The 12,912-nt window shown below is 31.6% G+C and overlaps 1 protein-coding gene across 1 annotated transcript in view; it reads left to right on the top strand.

The window, feature by feature from the left end:
- LOC110998592 (synaptotagmin-15-like) overlaps positions 1-12,912 on the top strand; it is a 73,534-nt gene that overhangs the window by 25,444 nt on the left and 35,178 nt on the right. The window contains exons 4-5 of the mRNA XM_045632968.1: positions 6,724-6,886; positions 8,183-8,319. Coding sequence (XP_045488924.1) covers positions 6,724-6,886; positions 8,183-8,319 — 300 coding nt within the window. The remainder of the gene's footprint in view (positions 1-6,723; positions 6,887-8,182; positions 8,320-12,912) is intronic.

Genomic DNA, 12,912 nt, shown 5'->3' with positions numbered 1-12,912 from the left:
ATTCCGAGAAATTTAACCAAAACCGGATATGTAGGAAATCTATATAAATATATCTAAATGTAATGGGCAATATGACACATCACACACTGTTATTGTTATAAAAATCAACCAACAATGACTTAGTTCACTAATCTTTTTGTAAATTAAATTCAATGTAATTTGATGTCAATGGGCTAATAACTGCCTTTTTGGGCGTTTCGTAGGTTCCCAATTTTGTCCATCCATTTAAAAAATATAAAAATTTATAATAATCTTGCTGGCAGTATTTCCTCGATTTCCGATACTTATTCGATGAGTGAGGAAAGAATCTAGTCTATGGTCAGCGGTAATATCAATAACGCTAACTAAAATCTTTAATTAGCACCTGTGCACTAAATTGACTTCTAACAATAATATATTATTAAGCTTATTTTACCTTGCATTAACACATTTAATCAACCACTTTTTGTTATATAATTCCTAATCAGCAACGTACGTATATCCATAAATTGTAGGGAAAATTGCTTCCAACAAGGCCTTAGCCTTCCTGTCCAAAACAGAAAGATAAATCGTTGAACGAACGCCTTAATACTTACCTAGAAACTTACCTTGTTAACATTATTTGTATGATAAAGACTGTAAGTCTCGTTCGTACATTTAAAAAAGTTATTATCTAAATGACTCAATATTAATTATAAGAGATTATTTCTCTAAAAAAAGCTGAGAAGTCTCGGCATTTCTTCTTTCATTTTGCTTTATTTTTCTTTTATTAAATATTTAAGATTTATAAATGAAAGAGTTGAATAAAGGACAAAAATATACAATTTCTAGCTCCAGAAATTAATTTGGAAAAGTAATGAATTGATTGTTTTTAGACAAGAGTTTCGAGACGCTTAGTTTTTAGAACATTTTGGAGATAAATACAGCCTTTATACAGCGTAGCATGTAGCTTTTGAATGCTTACATAATTTTAAAATCAAATCATTAATTCCAGTTAGATCAAATGGCGCCTTTGAACGTAAATAAAATATAAATAGATTCTAGTTATCCCTCCCAAAAGGTAATTTCCAGAGGTTTATCATATTACAAACAATCAAATCCTCTTTATAATATTAGTATATTATATCACCTGTTTTAATAGGCTTTTTTATTTTTGACCTAGGCATCACTGAAAAAGTTTAGATAATGAAAAACGGTTTAATGTAAACAGTTTCCAATACTTTTATTGTTTTTCGAAGTAATCTCTGTTCCTTTCTACACATTGTCGCATTTGATGGAACCACTGAGAACCGCAGTGGGCCCATTCTTCCTGATGGGTCTCTGCTGCAGGGCTCGTAAAGCGAATACCTCGAATTTCATCTCTAGTTCTTGGGAATAAATGAAAGTCGCTGGGCGCCAGGTCAGGACTGTATAGCGGACAACATTAGTTCGACGCCTGCCCTAATCAAACATTCAACAGTCCATTTTGCGGAGGGCGCTGAAGCATTGTCGTGGTGAAGAAGAATCCTGCTTGGAGGGCGTTACTTTCGATTTTTTCAAGACAACAGCCAAACAGTAATTGACGTACCAGTCTACAGTGATATTTTTTGAACTTGAATCATATCAATGCCTATGACATGCCCATATCTTCTAATAGGTCACTCTCGCACATTACTGATATTATCTTCAGTAGTCGCTCTTAAACTCGTTAAACCAATTGTCAAAAGTGGCACGATATGGGGCTTCTTATCACAGCTTTGTTGTTGAGTAAGCCCACAACGAAAGTCATAATAAATCAATGTCCGAAAATTTTCTTGCATTAGGTTCACATTCAGGTGTAACAAGAGTTTTAGATTTGCCGCCAATTCACAAAAACAAATGACAACTGACAAATGAATATTAGGTTACCAAAGAGTTCTAAAATTGAAATTCAAAAAAATTTTCTTTAGCAATGTTTCTAACCGGCCAGTTATAACCATTTTCTGTGTTACCGACGTATTAAACTTAACTTCTTAAGCCTTTTGCTACGAGGCCGATATTACCTAGTCGATGATTTGGAAAAAAAAATGGTTGTATAATTAGGTTAGAATGTTACAGGTTTAATTATGAATAGTTTTTAAGTAGCATATTATCACATAGGCTTACTAATGCAGTAATTCGCTCCTATCACGCAATGTAACAAACATACTACTACATACTAACTTTAAGGTATGCAATGTATAAGCATTCCTGCGCCATTAATTATCATACGTATAATGCGCCAACCTAAAAATATTCACTGAGCAAGACAACTAAAGATAGCCAAAGCCAAGTCAACATTTTAGTTTTTGAACATTTTCACCTTGTTACGTGTACACACACGTTTTTTTTTAAACAAAAAACATATTATTATATGTTTATAATATTGTAGTAATTATTTGAAGAAATCTATTAGGTATGAGGGTGTGCAATTATTTAATCAATTACCATCTCAAATTCGCAATATTGGAGTGTTTGACAAATTCAAAAAGGCATTAAAGATGCATGTTCGAATGAACATAGCTGACTAAAATTGTTACGGCTAATGGCGACGTGTATCTCGCTCGTATATAATATATACATATTAATATTAAGTTTCTCATGTAAATAAAATATTTCTGTTTTGTAATGAGAAATAAAGTTCTTTAAACATTAGTAAATATATTTAAAAACATTACATTTAATATCTTTATAAAATAGTAACGATGTGGTTATTTGAAACTGAAAATTCGAATTTCGCTAGCAGTACAAATACACCGTAAACAAAATAAATAACGCCTCGTTGCCCGTGGGTACAATTCCAATCGAAGCAAATATTTGTAGGTGTCCAATATTTACAAGTTTGGTCTGGACTACATATATTGTAATGTACCGTTTACAGTTTTTCCCTTTGGATACTTCGCTGATTCACATACCAACAAAGTTTCAATACGTTCTTCAATACAACATTATTTCCATATAATAATAATATTTTTTTATTTATTGCAAAAATATGGTATAAAATGTTAAGATGGTACAATCGTAAGCCGTTCGGATATTCTGCCACACACAGTGGCGCGCAAATTTATCATAACATTTTAAATTATTAGTTAGAGTCAATTCTTATATTATCTGTATCGTATATATCATACTTTATTAAATTTGTATAAATTACAATGTCTCACACAAATAATCATTTATTGAATAGTACATTTTTTCCAAAAGAAATGCACTAACTAAAGTCGCAATAATAGAATTTATGACAACTTACTACCAGGTACAACTGTCCATGGGTGGCGGTATCACTTAACATCAGGTGAGCCTCCTGCCCGTTTGCCCCCTGTTCTATAAAAAAAAAGCTTTTATAATAAGGTTGATGGTAACATATTATGTCTATATTTTTTCGTGATACCTAAAAAATGTAAATAAAATATATTTCGCAACCAACTATAGTTTCGTACCAAAGATAGTTTGTAAAGGTTCGTTTCGAGATTGAGAGTGGCCGTAAATGAATTTAAATTAAGAGTCAACAGGCTATGCATGTAATGAACGTTATCCGTCCAAGTCATTTGCCTAGCTGTTTCATCAAGTGGCTGAACATCTTTCAGGCCGCTAGTTAAACGGCTAGTCTGTTAATTGAACGGCTAATTAAGCTTCGTGGCTACGACTACTAGTGCTCTAAAACGCTTCATATCCGAATAGAAACAAAATAAACTATATATAAAGTGGCAATAAATAAACCCATTTTAGATGATGTTTTTCCATACATATAATTTCCATAGGAACTCGTACGGAGATTATAATGAGGCGTAATAATGAAATATTATAGTAATAATAATAATAATCTTTATTTATTTTCTCACAAAAACTTACAAAACTTCATACATCATAAGTTACAACTATTTATTAATGTATGTATAGTGTATTATAACTATATTACTTTCAAACATATGAAACCCTTTCTATCTAAATTAGACAGAAAAAACGACGTAAATATAATATAAAATCATTGTCTGATAGTTGGGATACAATTTTCAATAGCTCAACCATGACTGGTATTATACCTCAACATAAAAAGGTTTGCGTGAAAAATTGGCAGAGCCCCTGGTGATTTTGCGCGAAAGCATTTTTTATACAAAACGTTGTGCATACTTAGAATGTGAAAAGCTTATCAAACCACACTCCGCACCGCATTATACACACGTATTGTGTTCATCAAAGTATGGTTAATGTTCACAATAAAAATGGTCATAGCAATGTCATATTGCTGGAGCATTACGACCCTGTATTATCTCCGTAATAAGCAATAAAGGACTGGATGAATCCTGTTGTTGGTTCATAGAAAAATTCCTAAATAAAGGTCAAAAGTTATCTCAACACATTATATTGATGCCTTTGAATCTTAACTTATATAAAGAGAATAATTAGGTACAGACTACAGTGTAGTGTTTATTTAAAGCGGATAGTTAACTATTGTTGGGATTGGTTAAACAAATGTATACATAAACAAAAATATATCGCGTCTATGAGATTGGACGTTACAGAAAATTAAATACGCCATAGATTTGTCAATGTTTTTTGTATATTCTCGCATAACTTTACAAAGTAATTTCGCCGGGATTTGAACTACTGGATATATGGAGTTTTAAGCACTCAGCTTGGTTATAATTTTAGATAAATGTGATGCTTCTAACATTAATTAAAAGTGTATATTTTATATATCTATAAAAGTATTACAGTAATAATTACGTCGAATAGCTTCAAAGGCGTATATTATAACGAAGTTAGTAAATAATTTGAAGTACATTTTAGAAAATAAATTAGACCACATTTGTGTCTTTGTTTGATGAAAACAATACCGCAGTAAGAGAAATCTTCGCCTTTGCGTTTGTATAAATTTCATTGCAACCTTAACAATTCTAGGTGTGAAATTTAAAACCGCGAAACATGAAAAAGCTTTCGCTAAAATATTTTTATTTTGCAAGCATTTTACATTTTTATACTCATTAAAGCTTGCTTCATTTGATATACAATTTCTTTATCTTAACAATTATAATCCTTTAATTAAATGGAAAACTTTCCCTTCAAAAAAGACATTTGCATTTTCAGAAGGTCCTTTGTTGATTAATATACAGTCTTGTCCGAGATTAGCTTTAATTATCGTGCGGCTGCGGCGTTGTTACGCGTTCGTAGCATGATCTTCTATATTCTAAAGCCTTGTTCATCAAAATCAAAATTCGTTTATTCAGTTTAGATGCGTCTTAGGGCATGCTTATGAATGTCAAATATGTTTACAAAATTCGCGAAAGAGCAAAACTACGCCATCCGTTCGCAAAACTACCAGGAGGCCTTGTTCTAAGAACGGGCAAGAAACTCAGCAAATTTACCCTCCTTCACATTACAATAATTCAAAGGAAAGTGTCATAAACCACAACGTTATTAAAGTTACACAAGTAAAAAATAGAATAAAAATATGTTCTGTGATTTACCACATTCACCATGACATACATATTCACAACACTACCAAGATAAAAAGTAATCGCCTCTTGCACCACATTATAATCCCGATAATCTTTATTTTAGGTCGAAAAATTGTCTTAATTTAGCGCATTCTTTTCTGGAATGGTTCATAGAACAGGTAGAAACTGGCTTACCTGACTCAAATAAAACTTTTAAGAAACTGCCTCACACACTGATACTGCCAAAAGGCTAGCAAGCCTTTTAAGACTTGGTATGCATTTTTGTTCAAGGTTTTAATTTATTTTAACATTAAAATCAAATGGCAATTTTATACTTGTTTTATTTTTTTTAAATAAAAAAAAAATTAAGAAAGTGCCAGTGGCGCTACAACCTCTTTAGGTATTGGCCTCAGATTTCTGAATCTGTTTCATGATCATTTTTAAATCTAATAGGCAAGTAGGTAATCAGCCTCCAGTGCCTGACACACGACGTCGACTTTTTGGGTCTAAGACATGTCGGTTTCCTCACGATGTTTTCCTTCACCGTTCGAGCAAATGTTAAATGCGCACATAGAAAGAAACTCGATTGGTGCATAGCCGGGGATCGAACCTACGACCTATTGTATGAGAGTCACACGCTGAAGCCACTAGGCCAACGCTACTCTGTTTTTTTTTTTGGATCAAAAATTAGGAGAAATATGTGATACAACCAACAAATTGACTTTCATATAAAAATATCAAAAGGGTTTTTTCCCACCAATATGCGAACACTACAAAAAACCATAAAAAATGTGTATGAAGAAAATGTTTTTTGTCTAACCCATAAAATCTTTCACTAATGAGAGACATAAATATTCTACAGTATATAATAAAAATATATATAAAGGTTAATAGAATTCATTCAACTAATTATAATGAACACGACTTTGAAACAATGATATACAATACGAAATAAATCCTTTGAACTAATTCGCCTTTATTAATTTAATAATGTACTTGTTATGATAACCTATCTTTGGGAAAAATTTACCAATATTTCACTTATTAATGTTACATAAAATTGCTTTTAGCGCAAGTAATTACCTAGCAATAGCATTGAAAATGTTCAATTACGAAGCGAACGGAAATTACTAGTTAAAGTATGAAATTTAAAAGTATTATCAAAGTAAACTTAATAAATTTACTTTGATTAAATTTTCTTTGTCTTCAGATTATTTCTCTTTTCCCAGTTAATGTTACTTTGATTAAATTCGTATAATTTTAATGAATTTTGGTCTGGTGGAAATGTTCATGAACACATCTTTTTTAGAAGCTGTATTAGTGGCTTTGGGCGGCGCAAGTGCAGCAGTGGTTCTTCTCCTCGTGATGGCTGGAGTGTTCTGCGCTCGGCGACGCAAGAACAGCCCCTCCCCTGTACCTTCACCCCCGATTCTTGTCTACCCACCTCACGATATCACGGCACCATGTTATCTGTAAGTATTTAAATAGTAGACCATAAAATGGTTTTGATTGTCTGTGATTTAGTACTGAGTTAGTTCCGCGAAATATTATTTATTAAAATTAGAATTATATTTTCAAATTTTGGCAGTACGACACGTCTACATTAATACAGAAAACCACTAAAATGTTTCATTCGCTTACTGAGTTTCCGGTTGAGGTGTATTCAGTTAATTAATGGCAATCATGTTAAATACAAAGACTTGTGAGAATTGGCTAAAACAATTTACAAAATTAAAATAGAACTTATACAGTTGGCTAAATTGATATATTAAGGCTACAGAAGCCACTGAAATAGAACAATACGTCGGCAAATGGAGGTTTATTGCGAAACACTTCAATCTGGTTTCTTTTTTATAATTGACTAGCAGACTCGGCCAAGCGTTGCTGTGGCTAAAGATTTTATTATATTCCATCGTAGTAAACTATTCAAGGTAAACGTTAGGAGAACTTATGTGAAAGGTTGGTACTTTTAACACAGCGTACGCGGACGAACAACGTGACACGTAATTTATATATATGTATAATAAGATAATAAAAAATATATTAAGACTTAAAATTTGTAATAATAATATAAAATAAAAAATCCTTAATTTTACACATTTAAATTAATATCATTATTTGATTATTCCTGTTGTAGAGTTTAGTTAGACAGACAACAGGTTATGTCTGAATAATTTATCATGATCAAATTTGGCTCGGCATTTATCTAACAAAGGCTGATAGTTGTTTATTACATCATAAATTAAGCTTTAGTTAAGCGAATTAGACGCTCTTATTGAAACCTGTCAACGCATAATATATTTTAACGTCTTAGATATGCAATATTATATGATAATAAACAAGTTATGCTGTGACCGCGATTATAATTATTTAATTGATGACACAAAATAATAATGTTCCTTCAATCATAAATAAATAAATAATTACCGAGATTACAATATGTATATCGTTATATAAGTAACATTTTGATCTATCTTAAGTTCAGTTTACTTGACAAATTGTCTTCCGTAAAATATAGCTTACTCAGATTATTCGGCCCATGAACACTTGCATAGCCAGAAGACTCGTGAGAGCATGATCCCGAAGGAGGAAGAACACTAACTGGTTAACGACACCTGGTTCTAAATAAAGGTTAACTATCGAAAAGTTAAAATATAATCGTACCAAATAACTTAAATTCGGAAAATTAAATTCTCTGCGAAGTATAAGTTAACGTAATTACCGTAATGGCGTCCTCCAGAATATTCTAATTAGGATAATTGTAACAGGACTAAGGAAGTTAACTTTTCCCTTCCAACGCTGCGATCTTCGTCATTGGGGGAACTGCGTGACGTCAGCGTTTCGAGCCTGAACAGTGAGGTATTGTGCCCGCCAGCACCTACGCAGTACCGATCCAACTCTTTCAGTAAGTATTTAACATATATATATATATATATTTTTTTTTTAAATTATATTAAAAGGTTATTAAAAAGAATTCGTAGGGCTCGACGATACAGAGGATGCAACACAATAAAACGGAATTTGCCATTTTTTTTCTTTCAAGGTTCATGACGAATAGTTCTTTAGGTCTTGGCCTCAGATTTCTGAATCTGTTTCATGATCATTTTTTTAATCTAATAGGAAGTAGGTGATCAGCCTCCAGTGCCTGACACACGTCGTCGACTTTTCGGGTCACCGTTCGAGCAAATGTTAAATGGGCACATAGATAGAAAATCCATTGGTGCACAGGCGGGGATCGAACCTACGACCTCAGGTATGAGAGTCGCATGCTGAAGCCACTAGGCCAACACTGCTCTGACTAGTCATTCCATTTTCAAAAGAAATAATATGTAATCTGTATAGTAGTTGTTATTAGCACCATATTTGTAGCGCAAGATATTAGTATTTTTATATACTTTTAACTATACATAAGGTAGGTAAAGGTATAGATAAATCCAAGAAATAATACCTTTTTTAAACAGTAGTGATGCGAAATTTGATTGTGTACTAAACAATGTTTCTAACCAGTCAGCACGCAAGAATTATTTACCACAAAGTAACATTTAATTATAAAATTTGTAGTTCGTAAATCTATTCTAGTATAATTCAAAAAAGTATTTGCAGATTCATTGCCTGTCAGATATTTTAAAATATACCGACCACAATTGTTGTAAATTTGGTCCAGATTTTATCTTCAGAGATTCATGTATTTATATTTATAAAGACATATTTTATCAGAATGAGCACTTGATACATGATGTAAAGATTGTGTTCATTAATACCTGTTAAAGTTAAGTTTTTTAAGTTATTAATATCATGTAGCAATATTTAAAATAACATCGTACTATTCAATTTATAAACTTATCCTATATATACTAAATAATATAAACTATAAACAAAAAAATATATAAACTTATCCTAAAAATGGATTTTTAAGAGTCTCAATTAGTTTCTCAAGTTGTTAAGAGCAGGCCGTGCTGTCTAAAACTAACCAGAATTTAAAGTCTAAAGACTTGATGTCTGGACTATATGACGGCCAATCTTCAGCTCTCATAAACTTCTTAACGTTGGTTTCAAGCCAGGATTGGGTGTTTCCTGACTTGTGTCTAGTGTCTTCGACAGCCGAAGTTGTTGCATCTGTTGATAGTACGATATAGGAACTATAGGTCAACTAGGAAAAGGCTGATATCAAGCTTTTAAAGTGTCTGAAATATGACACTCTGTGTAAGGCGATCACTGAAATCCCGTTTTCTTTAACACCCCATTCTATTGTAATTTGATAAGTAACACGAAAAATATGTGAAATAAGTTTTAAAATAAAATATACGTATTCCAAATTCAAAATAATTATAACGTTGAAAATATACGTATTTTATTTGGAAAGGAACTTATATTTACATATACCTTTTACACTATCAAACAGTATAAAAATATGTTATGTAGTTTTACAGTCTATTGCATCATAGATAGAGATGCTACCGGCTAGAGATGCTAAGACTTTATTTTATAACATATAAATGCAAATAATACAAAAGCATTAAGCATCTCAAAATTAAAATACTGAATAATGACTTTGAACTGGTTTAACGTAGGATTTGGAGATTGGACGGTCTTAGCGTAAGCTTATTATTAAATACTTTGTAGAAGTTTAATATTTGAGCGTTTAAAATTAATCCAGTGAATAAACATTCAAAGATTTTCTTAAGTTTTTCCAAATAATTGGCCGTCTTAAAAGATTTCAAGAGTTGTTTTAAATTAAACAACGTCGTCTAACAACTGAAATTTTACCACGTTACTAAACTTATCTTTTTTGATAAGAAGAATTGGTAGTTGGGTTTCGTTGGTAGGGTAATTCGTTCAAGAGCCAGGTCACTCAATCGTTGTTAAATATGCGAGCTGGCGTGATGAAATGTATGGTCTCAGTACATCAATGATTCTTCTGCTTGTGCAAACATTTGTTTATAAAAGGTTACGTTGACATCCATGAAAAGAGACGCGCTCCATTTTGACAGATTTAGTCTGTCTTTGATTATTTTTCCTTTATCAGATGTCTGACACACGTCGTCAAATTGTTTCGTGCTCGTTTCATCATTATGTAACCCTATGAAAACTACTGTATATATGGAAAGTTCGCAAACAACATAGATCGTCTCAAACAAAATAAATAATAATTAGATTTTTTATGTTTTTTAATGTGTTAATTATATAGTGGTACATAGATAAGATAGTTAATCCGTGCCAATAAATATAAGGATATTAAATGATTTGCCATCTTTAATCCTTAAAACAATTTCATTTAAAAACTTTTACGACGACATCATTTAGATCAACATTATTTTACAAATCTCCTGGCTAAATTTTAATTTAATAGCTACTTAATAACGTCATCGGCTGTAACGACTATCGGTTGTTATCCTTGGATGATGATGATGATAATGATAACATATTTTGACTATAATTAAGTAATACAATCAGTGTCTAATCAATTCATGTGTTATTCATATTTTTCATAGACATGTATAAGTTAATTAGGAAGTTTTGTGTGCAACCGTACAAAATCCTTAATTATTTACTGAATCGACTCCCGCCTGTCTTAATTTTAAAGTTTTCGAGCGTGAATGGTAATCTTTTATCGTCAATACAATTTAATTGATATTGAAAATTTATTACTTACCAAGTTTATATCATTAGTAGTACTTATTAGTATAATAAGCTTTCATTTTATTTAAATACAGCTTTGTTTCTTATGATGAGTGGAATGCTGACATTAGGAGGAGGCCTGGAGGAGATACAGTGTATAAATGTATTCATGGTAATTATAGGAAATAAATAAAAAAAATCTTTAGATTACTACAACATTGAAGGCTTATTTATTTATACAGCTTTGTTTCTTGGAAAAAAAGTAAAATTTTCCGGTTCCACACCGTTTCAAAAAACCGACACCAACAACAGTCAACATTCTAGGTTTTTGTGATATTTAAATAAACTTTATTTAACTAGGTAATGCGTTATAATAACCCTTTCAAAGTATTTAATACCTTTTTCTCTATTGTTCGTGTTTTTTCCTGAATTTTTTAAAACATTTTTATCTTGTCACACCAAGGAAGCAAGTAGTACTTCTAACAAGTGTATCAAAAGTGCACACACGTTTTTATTTGTTTTACATATAAAGGTAGGTGCAATATAAATTTACGGCCTTGTAAAACTTATAATACCAAAAATATACTTTCTCTCTGTAAAATGAAATTTCAAAGTCAAAGAAAAGACAAAGCGGTTTTACAGAACTATGAGACCGATGTCCATAAAATATATTTATAATATATCTGGTTGCTGGGTTGAACTTTGTATTTAAATTGTATTAAACCAGTTTAATCATCTCGGTTACTTAAGTAAGCTCAAAAGACCAAAGGTCAACGGTAATATAGTTATTCATGTTTTATCTTTGGTCGTTGCTTAGTGACGATAGACGGGTATGATTGGATATAGCTACGGCGTAGCGCCTACACCCACACACATACACAGTCACAAGGTTACACTAATGCACATATCAAGCGGCGCAGCGTGGGCGTCGAACATATTTTACTCAACTATTCTGTATACATTTACTTGGTAGTTCTGGGATAATATGATTTTGATCAAATACCAAAAACTAAACACTCTTAAAGATAAAAAAAACTGGCGTTGTCATTATATATCACAGATCTTATAATTTAACAACGTCAAAGTCAGTTCAAAACGTTTAATACAAATAGTTTTATTGATTTCCCAATGTTCTTAGGAAACATTGGGAAATCAATGAAAAATGAATTATCTATAAATTTAAGACCAATGAATGCTTGATTGTAGTAGTGATTCCTTAATCCTTTTTATGATTAAAGGCATTTTTTTGCACTTTAACCCATTGATACTTAAATTTGATACCAGAACTTCCGTTCAAATCTTAAGATGCGTCTTAGGGCATATTTATAAATGACAAGATTGTTTAATTCGCGAAAGAGCAAGACTACGCCATCCGTTCGCAAAACTACTAGAGTTCCGGCAAGAAACCCAGCAAGTTTTACCCTCCCTCTACATAACAATAATTCAAAGGAAAGTGTCATAAACGTCATTAAAGTTATTAAAAAAATAGGTCTGTTCTGTAATTTACTTACCACATTTTGTGAATCTAATGCTGAGAACATTTCCTCTTTATATTACGATATCCTGAGCAAGAAAAACGCAAGCTTTAAATTAAATATACACTTTTACCCAGCCCAAGAGTATTAGAAATGGAACGAAATTTATGTTGAATAAAAAACTTGTATGATCGGCCCATACGACTATGATTAATTAAACAGTTAACAGAAATGTATAATGGAACGTGCATACTTAATTTAACATATTCATGACATAGTATTAACATCAAGCCTCTCCTTAATTATGAATTTTTATGTAAATAACAATGGAAAATTCAAATATGAAAATCCTCTGGGGCGGCAATGTAAACGGTAATGAAAAAATCAAAGAATTGTTTTAAAAA

Source organism: Pieris rapae, chromosome 21 (assembly GCF_905147795.1).
Source record: "Pieris rapae chromosome 21, ilPieRapa1.1, whole genome shotgun sequence".
Classification (NCBI taxonomy): Eukaryota; Metazoa; Arthropoda; class Insecta; order Lepidoptera; family Pieridae; genus Pieris; species Pieris rapae.
This window is presented reverse-complemented; position numbering and strand designations above follow the sequence as displayed.